The 16,077-nt window shown below is 50.3% G+C and overlaps 2 protein-coding genes across 2 annotated transcripts; one reads left to right on the plus strand and one right to left on the minus strand.

Moving 5' to 3' along the window:
• Positions 1-4,638: 4,638 nt before the first annotated feature.
• On the plus strand, positions 4,639-7,795 carry LOC119323057 (myb family transcription factor PHL11-like). Its single transcript, XM_037596635.1, has 6 exons — positions 4,639-5,176; positions 5,684-5,760; positions 5,878-5,935; positions 6,110-6,185; positions 6,777-6,846; positions 6,966-7,795. The coding sequence occupies exons 1-6, from the start codon at positions 5,035-5,037 to the stop codon at positions 7,383-7,385; spliced, it is 843 nt and encodes a 280-aa protein (XP_037452532.1). The 5' UTR covers positions 4,639-5,034; the 3' UTR covers positions 7,386-7,795.
• Positions 7,796-12,713: 4,918 nt separating this feature from the next.
• Positions 12,714-14,844, minus strand: LOC119323498 (ubiquinol oxidase 1c, mitochondrial-like). The gene is made up of 4 exons (XM_037597173.1): positions 14,212-14,844; positions 14,007-14,135; positions 13,438-13,926; positions 12,714-13,326 (listed from the first exon to the last, which is right to left on the minus strand). The coding sequence occupies exons 1-4, from the start codon at positions 14,827-14,829 to the stop codon at positions 13,267-13,269; spliced, it is 1,296 nt and encodes a 431-aa protein (XP_037453070.1). The 5' UTR covers positions 14,830-14,844; the 3' UTR covers positions 12,714-13,266.
• Positions 14,845-16,077: the final 1,233 nt, after the last annotated feature.

The following is a 16,077-nucleotide window of genomic DNA, read 5'->3' on the forward strand; positions in this document are numbered from 1 at the left end:
ATGACTTATTAGTGCAGAGAAAATAAGCTTTATACGATCTTGTTGTGGAAGCAATAAAAGCGACGGACTGCATAATAAAGGTTCACATACAAGTGGCAATATAAAGTGACGTTCTTTTGCATTAAGATTTCATGCATCCAACCCTAAACGCACATGACAACTTCTGCTTCCCTCTGCGAAGGGCCTATCTTTTACTTTATGCTTTTACTTTATGCTTGAGTCAAGGTGATCTTCACCTTTCCCTTTTTCATTTTATCCTTTGGCAAGCTCCTCGTGTTTGAAAGATCATGATATATATATCCAATTGGGTGTAAGTTAGCATGGACTATTATTGTTGACATCACCTAAAGGTGAATACATTGGGAGGCAACACAATAAGCCCCTATCTTTCTCAGTGTCCGGCTGAAACTCCATAACCACAGGTATTGCGTGAGTGTTAGCAATTTTAGAAGACTACATGATAGTTGAGTATGTGGACTTGCTGAAAAGCTCTATTCTTGACTCTTTTTGATGTTATGATAAATTGCAATTGCTTCAATGACTGAGATTATAGTTTGTTAGCTTTCAATGAAGTTTATGAACCATACTTGACATTGTGAATTGATTGTTACTTGAGCATAAGAAGTCATATGATAAAATCTATATATGTTGTTGTTATAAGAATTATCATGATGCCCTCATGTCCGTATTTTATTTTTATCGACACCTCTATCTCTAAACATGTGGACATATTTTTCGATTTCGGCTTCCACTTGAGGACAAGCGAGGTCTAAGCTTGGGGGAGTTGATACGTTCATTTTGCATCATGCTTTTATATATTGCATTATGGGCTGTTATTACACATTATATATCAATACTTATGGCTATTCTCTCTTATTTTGTAAGGTTTACCATGAAGAGGGGGAATGCCGGCAGCTGGAATTCTGGCTGGAAAAGGAGCAAACATTGGAAACCTATTCTGCACTGCTCCAAAAATCCTGAAACTTCACGAAACTTATTTTTGGAATTAATAAGAATTATTGAGCGGAATAAACACCTCAGGGGGCCCACACCCTGGCCAGGAGGGTGGGGGCGCGCCCACCCCTACTGGGTGCGCCCCCTGTCTCCTGGGCCCCCTGGTGGCCCTCCGGTGTCCATCTTCTGCTATATGAAGGCTTTTACCCTGGAATAAATCAGGGGCAAGCTTACGAGACGAAACTCCGCCGCCACGAGGCAGAACCTTGGCGGAACCAATCTAGAGCTCCGGCGGAGCTGTTCTGTCGGGGAAACTTCCCTCCGGGAGGGGGAAATCATCACCATCGTCATCACCAACGATCCTTCCATCGGGAGAGGATCAATCTCCATCAACATCTTCACCAGCACCATCTCCTCTCAAAACCCTCGTTCATCTATTGTATCCAATCTTGTATTCAAACCACAAATTGGTACATGTGGGTTGCTAGTAGTGTTGATTACTCCTTGTATTTGATGCTAATTGGTTACTTGGTGAAAGATCATATGTTCAGATCCTTAATGTATATTATTACTCCTCTGATTATAAATATGAATATGCTTTGTGAGTAGTTACATTTGTTTCTGAGGACATGGGTGAAGTCTTGCTATTAGTACTCATGTGAATTTGGTATTCATTCGATATTTTGGTGAGATGTATGTTGTTTTTCCTCTAGTGGTGTTATGTGAACGTCGACTATATGACACTTCACCATTATTTGGGCCTAGAGGAAGACATTGGGAAGTAATAAGTAGATAACGGGTTGCTAGAGTGACAGAAGCTTAAACCCTAGTTTATGCGTTGCTTCGTAAGGGGCTGATTTGGATCCATATGTTTAATGATGTGGTTAGGTTTACCTTAATACTTCTTTTGTAGTTGCGGATGCTTGTGATAAGGGTTAATCATAAGTGGGATGCTTGTCGAAGTAAGGGCAGTACCCAAGCACCGGTCCACCCACATATCAAATTATCAAAGTATCGAACACGAATCATATGAGCGTGATGAAAACTAGCTTGATGATAATTCTCATGTGTCCTCGGGAGCTCCTTTCTCATTATAAGAAATTGTCCAGACTTATCCTTTGCTACAAAAAGGATTGGGTCACCTTGCTGCACTTTATTTACTTTCATTGCTAGTTACCCATTACAATTTATCTTATCACAAAACTATCTGTTACCTACAATTTCAGTGCTTGTAGAGAATACCTTACAGAAAATCGCTTATCATCTCCTTCTGCTCCTCGTTGGGTTCGACACTCTTACTTATCGAAAGGACTACGATAGATCCCCTACACTTATGGGTCATCAATCAACACCGGGAGAATTCTCTTTAGTCTATTAGCCAATACCTTTGTTACAATACACATTACAGTGGCTGATCGGTCTGAATTGAGACATCAACTCCGGTGAGTTGACCTTAGGTATCATCACAATAACCGTATCATTAAAACATTCCGGTGTCGGCCGCTCTATACAAAAAATCCTTCACCGCCATGTCGTCACCTTGTTAATGATGGATTCAAATTGTTCCTCTCGAAAATAAAAATATTCTCGTTGCGTCCGCATTCGAGTCCAGACTTAGGCCTAGTTCTTTCCGTGGTGGATTCTGCAGAATCAAGATTCTAGAAATTTCTCACAGAATCTGCTTCCCACAGAATCTGCCGTCCAGTTCTTTTCTGAGATTGTAGTTTAAGATTGTGGATTCAGTTGTGTGGCGAAATATCTATAGTGCCCTTAGACAGAAAATGTTTGATGAATTAACACTTTAGCTTTAGCTGCACCGACTTTCTCCATCTAAAACATACAACCATCAACGCATCTATTCATCAGCACATACCAAAATTACCAAGCACCATGTAGAATTACCAAATTGAAAATGTCAAGCGACAAATACAAATTTAGACATACATCAATGCATTAGCAGTACCATTTATTCATCAATACATGCATCTATCCATCCATCTATTCACCTAGATGTTGACAGAGAAACAGGGAAGAATACGGAGGTAGAAGAGAGACGAGACAGAGAAGAAGAGTTCCCGTCGGGCGTCTAGGTAGGGCGGCCAGAGGCGACCAGAGGTGGCGGGCTGCCTGTCCAGCGGGGCCGCGAGGAGCGAGGCTGATGGAGCTCTCGTCCGGCGGCGGCGTGAGAAGGGGCGCTGGCGGAGTTCCCGTCCGGCGGCGGCGAGGCGGGCCGTCGCGAGGAGAGGGGCTGCCCTGAGGCGAGAACCGGCGTGTAGGCTGGGCGGCTAGGGGTGGCCGGTGGCGGGCTGGTGGAGCTCCCGTCCGGCGGCTTCGGGCGGAGCGGCGCCTAGCGCTCATGGGGATCGAGCGGTTGCTGGGCCGTTCGGTCGTGTAAAAGGGGCAGTTTGTCTGTAAATTATCCCTCCAATAGGGGTACTCTCATATCCAAAACGTTTTCTTTGGTGGGACTTACCAGAATCCTGAGATTTTGTAAAAATCTATGTTTTTCGAGGATTTTGAGTTGCACTAGGATTCTGCAGAATCCACTCGAGATTTTGGAAGGCAAATTGAGTTCTTTTCGCTTAGGATTTTCGAGGACGAGATTCTTCACAATCTGTTCAAAAGAACTGGGCCTTAGACGTGCGGCGAAACCATTTTCAGAGACTTTTGGCGCGCACACATACATACACAGTGTTGTGTCACGTACCGTCCAATCCATACGCTCATCGCTGTTATTTTTTTCTCAAGGACATCTGTTCGCTGTAGAGGCCGGACGGAACGGAGGCGAGGACAGAAAAGAACAAGCGCAAAAGCAAAGCGTGTGGGGGGCGGCGGTTACAACCAAGTTGGCGCGAATATTCCCTGTGAGCGAGGGCCCAGGCGACATCATCGCCAACATCTCCCCGCGTTTCTCTCGCCCCGGCCTCTCCTCCACCGCCTCTCTTCCACTCTCCGCCCCCGCCGGGCTACTCGCCGGTGCCGGTGCCGCCGCCGCCGGAATATTCGCCGTGGAGGTTTCTATAGATCAAAACCGTACGAATTCGCTACTGACAAGCTGTTAATTTCCTCGACCTAGGAGAGCGAGGCTTGGCCTCGTTTTGGTATATGCGGTATTTTGATCCATCTACCTTCCTTGGTCTCGGTGGTAAACCGATGGAGCGATCGATGTGTGTTGTCGTGATCATTGACCCAACGATCTTTAGGCAAAATCTAGCAAGTGAGCAATGATCATCTTTAGCAAAAAACAAAGGCGCGTCATGATCGATCGGAACAACAGACGACAGCGCCTTCCTCGCCTCGCTAGCTACGTACGTAGTAGCACGACCGGGACCCGGCGGCAGCGGCGCACATGCACACATGGCGCAACCGCTCGTGTCGGGGGCCGCGGCGACCACGTGGCGCGCGCCCTTCCCGGGCCCGATCGGCCGGCCGTACGCCGCCGGCGGCCCTCCACGCGTCGCGGCCCGGTTGGCGCTCGGTCGGTTGTCTAGCTCTGTCCTTTGTTTTGCACCCTAGCGCAAGGCTCCCCGAGATTCCAAGCGCCGCGCCCGCACCGCACGCATGATCGACCGAGCAGAGCACACGATGCTGCGGCATGCGATGCGATGCGATGCCCGGCGTCCGGTTCGGTTCATGCTCTCTCGCCCGCCTCGGCGCCCATCTCTCTCCCCACCTGTCTACATATCGCCGCACCGCACCGCACCTCCTCCCCGCGTCTCTATCTCCGCCCACGCCCGGCCATATAGCTAGCTAGCCAGCAGCACACATTCCCATCACGAATCCTCCTCGGGCTTGGCCGAATTCCCACGCCAACTTCACACGGCACCAGATTCGCGCCGCGCCGCACCGCACCGGGCGAGCCGGCCGCGCTCGCTCGCGCTCTAGGCAGAGCTAGCTAGCTGCGGCACGCGCACACAGGCAGCCGCCCTTGCTACGTCGGGAGATATACCACCAGTTGATCGGCAACGAGAGGAAGCTATAGCTAGCTAGCTTCTTGCTAACTAGGAGGCGAAGAAGAACGGCCGGCCGGAGGCGCTATCGAGGTCGACGGACGGAGGCGAGAACTCGCTGGAGATCATCATGTTCGAGGGGATGGAGCGGGCGGGATACGGCGTGGGCGCCGGGGTGGTGCTGTCGCGGGACCCCAAGCCCCGGCTGCGCTGGACGCCCGACCTGCACGAGCGCTTCGTGGAGGCCGTCACCAAGCTCGGCGGCCCCGACAGTAAGCACCGCCTCCTCTGCTCCTGCCTAGCCTCTCCACTCCATGCATACATGTGCGCAAGTAATTTGCCACCGCCGCCAGCAGCCGGTCTGCTCCAGCCCCCATCGCCCAGCTCACGTGCTCCTGTTCATGTCCGGCAGCCTGTCGGAGCATTTGCCCGCCCCACCCGGCCGCTGTAGCCTGTAAAGGCCAAAGGGGCCGAGCATGCATGCATGCAGGCATGTGTGCGCACATGTATTCGTGGTTTTTACTTTTATGAAGTACAGCATAGAGAGTGAAGGATCACCGGAGGTTACCACTCTCTGAGCATCAGAGTCTTGAGAAAGATCCGTGTGTTATGATCACGATCATCTGTTGATCGCCCGATCTTCCTTTTTCTTTGAGACGGAGTTGATCACTCGATCTGTGGCCCCATTTGTGATTGTTTTCTGTTCTGATCCATCCATGCTTGTAGTATATGCGAGTACTGATTTGACTTGGTTTCCCATTTGACTTTGCTGTCGACAGAGGCGACGCCCAAGTCGGTGCTGAGACTGATGGGCATGAAAGGGCTCACCTTGTACCACCTAAAGAGCCATCTTCAGGTTTCCACTCAACATCACTGCAAACTAGTTATTCCCTACAAAAGAACAGCTGTACATATATCGTTGCTGTTTTTATTGAGTGCTAATTCCTAACTCTCGATCACGTCAAAACCTCAGAAATACAGGATGGGAAAGCAGAGCAAGAAAGATACAGGCTTCGAAACCAACAGAGGAGGTATGCATGCATGTACATGTACCTGCTAAAAGCAGCACTTAGATTAGGGAACATGACAACTTTTTAAAAGAAAAGAAACAACATGACAAAGCATTCGACGTTGATGCATTTTGATTTTCGTTTCCCCTTTTCCCTGTTCCAAATCTCACATGCCCACAACTGCTCTTTGCACAGCCTTCGCCGCACAGGGCATCAGTTTCTCCTCTGCGGTGCCTCAGAACGTTCCGTCCGCCGGGAACAACAACATGGGGTGAGTCAACCTTATGCCAAGAGCGTGGTGGTTCATGTCTAATTTCTAGTTTAATTAACCATGATGACCAGGACGGGAGAACTAGCAGCATCTTTTAGCTGACATAGGAGTTATATATGACGATTTATCGTGCTATACTCTTACATACTAAAACTAATATTGGTACTTGATTGTGATGGACTTTCAATGATTTGGACGGTGAGGTCATGGGATAGGGACATCAATCTGTTGACTGTGTAAGCATATAGATGGGCCTTATGCATGCATGTCTGCAGATCAGGTGTTAATTAATATGTTCATACAACGAAATTTTATACCAACATCACCTAAAGTACTTCACAGAAACAACTTTAAAATAGACGAGTAACACAAAATGCCGGATCAGTGTTCATGATCAGTCTATGTGTACCGAATCAGTTTATGTATTTCTTCACACTCAACGAGCAAGTAACATATGAAATGTCGCCGGCCTGAGATTATAGTCTTAAATTTTTGAAATCAATTATGTTTGGTAGGTTGTACTCTGAAGCGGTGCCCCTAAGTACATTATTTATTAATGATTTTTTTCTTGAACACTTTTGCATGGAACAGAGAAACGCCACTCGCGGACGCATTAAGATATCAAATCGAAGTCCAAAGGAAGTTGCACGAACAGCTTGAGGTAACATGTCCAAACCATCATCAACATGAGCCCCATTCCTCCAAATCCCTGCCTCCAGAACCACAAGGTAGTTGCACAATGTTTTAACCATTCAGTATTCTCCTATGCAACACATGCAGGTTCAGAAGAAGCTGCAAATGCGCATCGAGGCGCAAGGGAAGTACCTGCAAACGATCCTGGAGAAGGCCCAGAAAAACCTCTCGTACGAGGCAGGCGCAGACGCGAACCTAGAGACAACCAGGTCGCAGCTCACCGACTTCAACCTGGCTCTCTCGGGGTTCATGGACGACGCGACGCAGGCGTGCCAGCAGAACGGCGGAGAGCTGGCCAAGGCCTTGTCCGACGACAGCCTCAGAGCCGGCAACCTGGGCTTCCAGCTCTACCACGGAGTCCACGACGGCGAGGACGTGAAATGCGCCACGGACGAGGACCTGCTCCTGCTGGACCTGAACATCAAAGGTGGGTACGATCATCGGCTGTCCTCCCACGGCATGCGGCGCGGCGCGGTGGACCTGACGGTCGGCCAGCACCGGAGGTAAAATGTGTTTCGGTAGAAGGGCGAGCGTAGTTTTTAAGTCGAGCAGTTGAGCTCCCTACGAGAGATTCTTTTGGCGGTCCCGAGGATGCTTGTTTACGGTCTGATTACACTTTATACGTACCTATGCATGCTAATGTAAAATTTGTGGAAATTGAGATCCAGGCTCCGAATAAGTGTAGCTAGATGATGATCGAGTGCGAGATCTGACTACACTGTATACGTACCTCCTAAAATTCTGATCGGCTAGAACATAGTAGCATCGTGGAGTGTTTTTGCTGTTGTTGAGGGATAGCATTATGATGGAGTGTTGCATGCAACAGACCAGGCACCTTCAAGAGATTCTGTCTGTCTTGTAGTAGTTGGGTTCAGTAGCTCTGTTCCTATGTATGAAAATGATATCTTTGTTTCTAATGTCTTGTCGAGTAAGCAGATCACATTATTGGCTTGTTGTGGGGAGGTGGAAGTCAATGGTTGGTGGTGGTTTGCATGTCTTGACTAACTAGTAGAAGAGGAGCAATTGGAAATTCAAATTTTGGAGCCTGCAACTGAAAGTGCACTTCTTAATTCTGAAGAAAAATGTCAACACACGTATCCTTGTTTTTTTTTTCTCGAAAAACACTCAAATCTATTATCCAAACGAGTAGTGCAAAAGGCCTTGAAAAATAAAAAGTTACATTGAAGTCCCCGGGGGCTGACCATCTTCTTCCTCACACAACTGATGGCGCACCACCCCAAACAGCTCCAACGCTGGAGTGAGCTTACCTTTGTTGACCACGAATGGTAAGTCATCAAGGTCACAGTTCTATCGGACCATCACCCTGAAAAAGAAGTTGTCGCAACCGAAAGAGCCTTAGATCCAAGAGCCCAACCTCTATTAGATCTCAAAGGCCTCACGAGACACCAGGGAGCATGCTAATGTGACGAAGATGAGGAGGGAAAACCCACCTAGGAAGGGATGACGCCGCCGCTGTGTTACAAAACCTATGACCCTAGCATCACCGTCCAACAACAGATGGCCAGAATCTACACCCGTGAACCATCGACACTGCCAGAAAACACCATCGAGATGAAAATGCTTGAGGAATAATTATTTCTCAGGCAGCCACTGTCGCCAACATCAACGATGTGACACCGAAGATGGCTTTACTCTACGCTATCGTCACCATCACCGGAAGGGTCGAAGCGACTAACAATGAAGGTCAACCTAAAAATACCTTACATCTCCATTTGGTAGATCGAGGCGTCCTCATTGTACCATGCCGACATGTCGACAGCGAAGGAGGGGCAACAACCTACCGGTGAAGGAGAAGGGGTGGCACGACACCGCCATGATCGCCTCTCGCTAGGGTTAGGAGAGGAAATGATATGATATTGATATGACATGGACCCCTCATTCTACTTTTTTTAGAACCTACCAACGGACCCCCTCATTCTACTTGAAGGACACTTCTAGCACATATATCGATGCTAACATAAGCAACTCCTGCTCTCTTCATGACTAGGATGCACATAGTCAACATCAACACACACATCAAGCATCACGTCGGCAAAGTGCAAAGCCATGCAAGACTGAAGCTATACCGGGAGGGGGGGTGAGAGGGGGGTTAGGATTCTAAAGCTATCAAAACAGTGACTGACAAACTACAATAACGATTATCCGCACCACTCATCTCTTCACATCACAAGGACATTGAGAAAGGATTTTTAGCAACAATGCCTCTAGGAATGGAACTACACTCAGGCGCCGCCTTCGCCGGAACCAACCATCGAAGGCTGGATCCTGTGTTTTCATCCTAAGGATGAAGGTTGAGCAAATCCAAACAATGTCTTAAACAATGCCTTTTTCAATAAGACCAAATCACTGTTGAGAATGACAATTCAACGAGGTTTTGGGAAGATACTTGGCTAGGGAGCACGCCGCTGGCCATAATGTATCCAACCATCTACAATATTGTACAACAAAAAAAGACATTCGTTAGTACAATTTTGGAATCTGTTCCCTTAAACATACAATTCAGAAGGTCACTTTTGGGGGAACGATGTGACTACATCTTATGCGCAGGCTGATGCAGGTCAGCCTTTCTGATGAGCCAGATACACCACACTAGAGACTTTCCGTGTCAAGGATATTCTCAGTGAAGTCTATGTATACAAACTTGATGAACACTAGTCCAATCCCAAAGTCACTACACATTTGGAAAATCAAGGTGACCTTAATGATAAAAAAATTATGTAATTCGTTCACAAATAAGTGATCTTGACTAAAGATAACCTGACAAAACGTAATTGCGAGGATAGTAAATGATATTGTTACTGTGATCGAGATGAATCAATCCAACACATGTTTCTTGTTGTCCACTTGCCAAGCTACCGTGGCACACAATGCATGTGGCATTTTACGTCAGTTCACCTGATACCATAAACACTCTTTTTGGGACTTGGTTAAATGAGGTAGAGCCTAAATTAGCTGTGCATATTGGAGTCGGGGTGTGTGCCTTACCTTGGTCCATATGGAACTGCCAGAATGACGTGATTTTTAACAGACAAAATATCACAAACTTTTTGCAGGTTATCTACAAGGCAAGTGGTTGGATCTGTACGTGGTCGTTACTCAGTCGTGCAGAAGCCAAGAAGCATATGGCTTATGGATGCAACCCATGGGAGACGGTCGCATGTCATACCTATAACCGGTTTGGATGTGGTCCAAACAATAGGATAGGTGCATAGACACCTAGTCCTAAATTTTGCCGGTTGTGGCTTTGAGTTTTTCCTTTATTTATCTCTTTATGAGTTCTTGTATCGTACTCCCTCCGTCCCAAAATAAGTGTCTCAAGCTTAGTAACTTTATACTAAAGTTAGTACAAAATTGAGACACTTATTTTGAGACAGACGGAGTGCTATATATTTGTTGGATCTTTTGGTTAGTAAGAACATCTCTAGCAGACCCCATAAAATCACAGACTGTGAAATAAGCAGTGCCCTGGCGGAGACCCGCGCCTAGGGTTTCTCCCGTGCCTCCGCCGCTGTCGGCCGTCCTCCCCTCCCCTGTCGCGCCTCCGGCCGCCGGAAGCGCGCGCCGCGTCGCGCCCCCCTCCCTCCCCCCTTCCGGCCCGCCCCCCGCGTCGCCTCCCCGAGCGAGGCGACCGAGGGCCCATCTTCCCGCTCCTAGCGCCTCCACCTCCCCTTCCCCTCCTCCCGTCGCCGCCGGCCTGCGCCATCGGGCCCTACACGCGTGGTGTTGGCGGCGGCGGCGGCCTTCCCTTTCCCGCGCGCGGTGACATGGCTCGGGTGGTGGCGTCCCGCGGCGGTGCTCCTCGGTCGACGGTGGTTCCGGCAGCGGTGGTTGCTCCTGGCGGCGCAGCTCCGGTGGCCTAGTGGCGGCGGGCCGGCGTGGTGGATGGTGGCGGCGCCCTCCCGGCCCAGATCTGTGCCCTTTTGGGCCCCATCTGGGTGTGGACGGGCCTGACTTGGTCTCCCCTGCGGTGGCTCCGGCGAGGGCGGTGGTTGTGCGGCTCGTGCGGGGGGTTGTGGAGACGGCGGCTCGTCTACTGCAGCTCGGCGACGGGTGCTTCACGAGCCCCTTTTGGGCTCGGCCGGGCCTCAAGTGCTTGGTACGCTCCCCTTGTCGCGTCTGGTCGGTGACCGCCGATGGCGGTGGAGGTTGTCTCCTCCGACATGGCTGCTGTCGCTGCCGCTCCTCGTTCCCGGCTGCTCCCTCTCGTCCTCGTTGGTCTCGCTTCGATGACCATGGTGAGGCGGCGGTGATGGTGGCAAGACCGTAGTGGCGCACGTTCGTGGGTGGCTTGTCTGGTGGAGCGCGTCGGACCTTTCGGGGTTGTGGGTGTTTGGCGGATGGGAGAAATCTGTGCCGGCTTGTCGGCACCGATGCGGTGACGCCCGTGGGCGCCATCGTTCCTTCCTGAAGGGCGTCGGGTCTTCCCCTTCCCCACGCCCCTCCGCATACGGGGGAAACCCTAGGACCTGTCCGGGTAGCAGCATCGCCGTTGTCGTCGTGTTCCTTCCTGAAGGTGTTGTTTGGTATGCGGAGGTTCGAGGTGCCTGGAGCGAGGTGGTACATCTCTGGTGGGCGCAACGGTTTCGGGTTATCATCGTCTTCGTCGATCCGACGTTGTTAACATTATTTTCTCTCTTATTTCTTTTTTGTTTCTTTTGGACATGCTTATGCTGTTTGCCCCTTGGACTCTTTGTTCTTCGGGCGGTTGCTATATCTATATAGCGGGGCGAAAGCCTTTTTCTCAGTCACAAACTGTAAAACTGGGATACAGGTCAGAAAAAAAAATGCATTTTAAGGGTTCATTTTAGCTACGGCCGAATAGATACTGTAAAACAAACTATAAAATTGGGATAAAGAGCTCCTTCCTCAAATCCGGTCGCTGCCGCCCCTTTCCCCAGCCGGCCGCGCCCAACCCCGTCGATCGCGCCCCATGCCCGCCAGCCGTGCCCCGCCGCTCGTCGGCCGTGCCCCGTCCCTGCCGGCCACGCCCCGTCCCCGCCGGCCACGCCCCGTCGCCTCCGCCGTCCGCGCCTTGCTCTATTGCCAGCCGCCCGGTCGAGCCGTGCCGCTTTGCCTACCGCGCCGGGAAGATTCCAGCGGCCAGGCTGAGGCCATGGGGGGCCACAGCGATGTCGACCTCGTCCAATTCGAACTAGCGGCGATCGATTGCGGCGTCTAGCGGCCTTTTCCGGCGTGCGGTAATGAATTCCGACGAGTTTAGGGCGGATTCCGGCAAACTATGCGGCGGCGTGTTTGCTCCGATGAGGTTTGAGCGGTATACGGGGCCCCTTAGATTCGGCCTTCCAACCTCCAAATATAAGGGTTTTGGATGTGCGTTTTCGGTGGCCCTTCAAAATTTTACGGGTTGGACACTTTTACAGTTTCTGTTCCGAACACTTTTTTCGACCAAAACCGTAAAACGCAAAAATTATGCGGGTTTGATCACTTATACGGGTGTACTAGAGATGCTCTAAGATGGTTGCATGCATCGCTTCGATGTAGAGGCGGGGGTAATCCTCCTTTTCTCAAAGAAAAGTGTTAGCATTTTGTGTGTCCTGTGGTTGGGTTCAGTAGCTTCTTCCTATGAAAAGATATCTTGTTTCAATATCCTGTCGAGTAAGCAGATCAGATTATTGGCTTGTGTCCTGCGGGGAAGTGCAAGTCAACGGTGGGTGCTGGTTTCTTGACTAACTAGTAAAAGAGGATCAAGCGAAAATGCAAAATTTCGAGCCTGCAACTGAAAGTGCACTTGTGAATTCTGAAGCAGAATGTCAGCACATATATCCTTTGCTTTTTTTTTTGCGGGCACGATGGTTTGATGGGCCATTAGCCCATTATATTTTTTTTGAACATCAGTACAGACACAAGGGCTCATACACGCGCATACATTCATCCCTATGAACGCAAACACGCACGCCCTACCCATATGAGCACCTCTGAAAGACTGAGCCAGCATATCATCTTGATATTTACGAAGTCACCGTAGGCGTCTCGTCGTCGACGGGAACGTCTCCTCCCACTGTATGCACATCGCCGAAAATCCTGAAATAAATCCAGGAATAAATGCGAGCACCAGGATTTGAACCCTGATGGGCTGGGAATACCACAGTCCCGCTAACCATCCAACCATAGGTTGGTTCGCCATATATCCTTTGCTAACAGAAGCAACTTCCATTACAAGCCGAAGTGCACCACCGTTCATCGCTAGCGAACCGAATAGTTCTTCGAGAAATCTTGGAGCTCTCGTTACATACGGCCGTTTTATTTCTCAAGCACCACTACCTTACCTATCCGACACATATATTAGCAACGACTTTTGTTCTTTACTGACAATGGCAGAGTACAAGCCGGCCTGGGCATTCATTCGTCAGTGATATCCTAGCGGGGCAGGCGTCTTGTTGAGCTCCAGCCCCTGGAAATGGATGTCCTGCATGCCCAGCCCATCATCATTCATCAGAATCAAAACAGTTCAGAGTCCAGACATCACATCAGGAGAAGCTAGCAGAGCAGAGTTCAGGCATCAGAGAGATGGGCGTACCGCGGCGAAGTGGTTGACGTCGCGGTGGTGCGCCTCGTCGGCGCGCACGACGGTGACCACGTCCTTGAGCCTGGCGTCGGCGGGGAGGCGCCAGTAGTCGATGGCGATGCGCGGGGCGGGGACGTTCTCGATCCTGCCGGCCTCGAGGTCGCGGAGGAACTCGGTGTAGGAGTGGATGGCCTCCTCCTCGAGGTAGCCGACGACGCGGTGCGCAAACTTGGGGGACACGATGTAGCCCAGGAAGTAGGCGTTGAAGAAGACGCCCTGCACCGCCAGCACCAGCGCGCGCTCGTACCACTTGGGTTTGGCCACCTCCATGAAGGTCATCAGGTGCATCCGCTCGTTCTCTGCCTCCTCCAGCAGCGCCCGGATCCACCCGCCGCTCTGCTCGAACCGCCGCAGCGACCGCAGGTGGAGCAGCATCCCGCCCACCATCCCCGGCACCGCCGCCACCGTCTCCAGCATCATCGCCCGGCACCCGTACCTCCTCTGCATAGCATAGGCCCAAGTCGGCTCGCCGTGTCATGTCAGTGTCTGACGAACACATATATCTGACCACCGTACCATACCTGGAAGAAGATGTCGGTGGGCACGCGCAGCGACTTGACGGTCCAGTAGGCGATCTTGTCGAGCAGCACCTTGGGCTTGTGGTGCTTGGTGAGATCGATCGTCGTGTCCGACGTGTACGCCTCCCACGGCTGCAAAATCACACGGTCACCACGATTACGTGCACTGTCAACGACAAGAACGCATGAACTTGTAGTTGATCAGTACCCTGAAGCAAGACCACTTCCACTCGGCGCCGTCCTTGTTCACCAGCTTGGCAGGCACGATGCCCCAGTAGCTGCTCACTGGGCTCTTGCCCCCCTCCTTGGCGGCCTGCACGGCCTGGGCCTTCGCGGCCTGCATCGCCTCGGCCGTCGCGGCGGCGGTGCTCGCCACGTTGTCCTTGGACGCGGCCGCCTCCTCCCTCGCCGCCTCTGCGGCGGAGGTGGACAGCGGCCGCGCCCACACGACCACGGCGCCCCCTTCTCCTCCGGCAAGCAGGGGCCTCTGCGCAGCAGGAGTGGTCGGCCCGAAGACGCGCGGGCCCAGGTGGCGGAGGAGGACGGATCCGGCGACGCGGGAACTCATCGCCGAAGATGACGAGCCTGCTTGGTGGGCTGCCGCTCTGCTCGCGAAACTCGTGGTCGTAGGCTCGCGAACCTGCGGACGTGCCAAGCTCTGAGAGGGTGACTTGACGACGTGTCGCCGAGCCAGCGCGCGCCGCGATGGCGTGGCGCTACGAGCAGACGACGCGAGACGTGGGATGAACGGCGGCTCTGCTTGGCTGGTAGAGTATTTACGAGCTCGCAATTGACTGGTGGACAGCTTCTGCGTGCGCTCGTCCATGAGATTTGTAGTTTCGGATGTGCCCCAGCTTTTCAGGAGGCACCAGGATTGGGTGTCAAAATCGTTGCGGCTGCTATGTGGTGGGGGGTGGCTGCTAGGACTTCCAGTGGACTCTGAACTTGGCCGTGCGTCTACGTGCCTAGAATCTTTGTGTTCCCATTTCAACTGACTAGCAAGCATGCACGTGCAATGCATGAATAACCTTACAAAGGAATTTCTCCCTTCATCATTAGTAGATAAACTTCTTTTTAAAAATAAATCCATATGAGTATATCACACATCAAAGGCAATCAACCAGGTGAGTTTCAACCGTACCCGTGTACGGCGGGAAGAAAATTCCTCGTTCATTATAGTTATGAAGCAATTTTGTCGAGAGTTTGAACAAAGCAAAAAAACTCGTATTACTCCTGCCATTATGGAAATATACACATTAAAAATTATTTTTGTATCTCCTTTTTATTTAGTGTTGTTAAGGAAAGGAAGACTGAATAAACAATTTGTACAATTGGAGTCATCATCAGCTTCAAAAAATGAAGAAATTAAAAATAGACATTAGACATTCAAGCGCCTTGGCATCTAAATTGTCTCGACACAAACATCGAGAGAAAATAGGGAGAAAAGAATGCCACCCTATCGATTATAGTAAAGCTGATGGATTTCCGGCGGAGTTCTATAAAAAGTGTTGGCATATTATTAAGGGGGATTTGCTACCATTGTTCCAAGATTTATTCTCTGGACAGGTTCAGTTATTTCACTTGAATTTTGAAACAGTAACATTGCTTCCTAAGAAAACAGAGGCTGTGAGAATTGAGCAGTTCAGGCCGATCTGTCTTCTCAATGTTAGTTTCAAAATTTTCATCAAGGTTGGGACTAATAGGCTCACGCAGATTGCGCATTCTGTGGTGCAGCATTTCCAAACTGGTTTCATGCCGGACAGAAACATCCTAGAAGGGGTTGTGGTCCTTCATGAAACGCTCCATGAAATCCACATGAAAAAACTAGATGGAGTTGTTTTTAAGGTGATTTTTGAGAAAGCGTGCGATAAAGTCAAAGGTTTGATGAGGCCTGGCGACGCCAGGTACGTTCATGCAAAAAGGGAGTGTTGGAATTAAAATGAATGACGACATAGGTCATTATTTTCAGACACATAAGGGCCTGAGACAAGGGGATCCGATGTCTCCTATTTTGTTCAACATTGTAGTTGATATGTTGGCAATTCTAATAGAAAGGGCTAAGGAGGCTGGTCAG

This window comes from Triticum dicoccoides, chromosome 6B, assembly GCF_002162155.2.
Source record: "Triticum dicoccoides isolate Atlit2015 ecotype Zavitan chromosome 6B, WEW_v2.0, whole genome shotgun sequence".
Taxonomy (NCBI): domain Eukaryota; kingdom Viridiplantae; phylum Streptophyta; class Magnoliopsida; order Poales; family Poaceae; genus Triticum; species Triticum dicoccoides.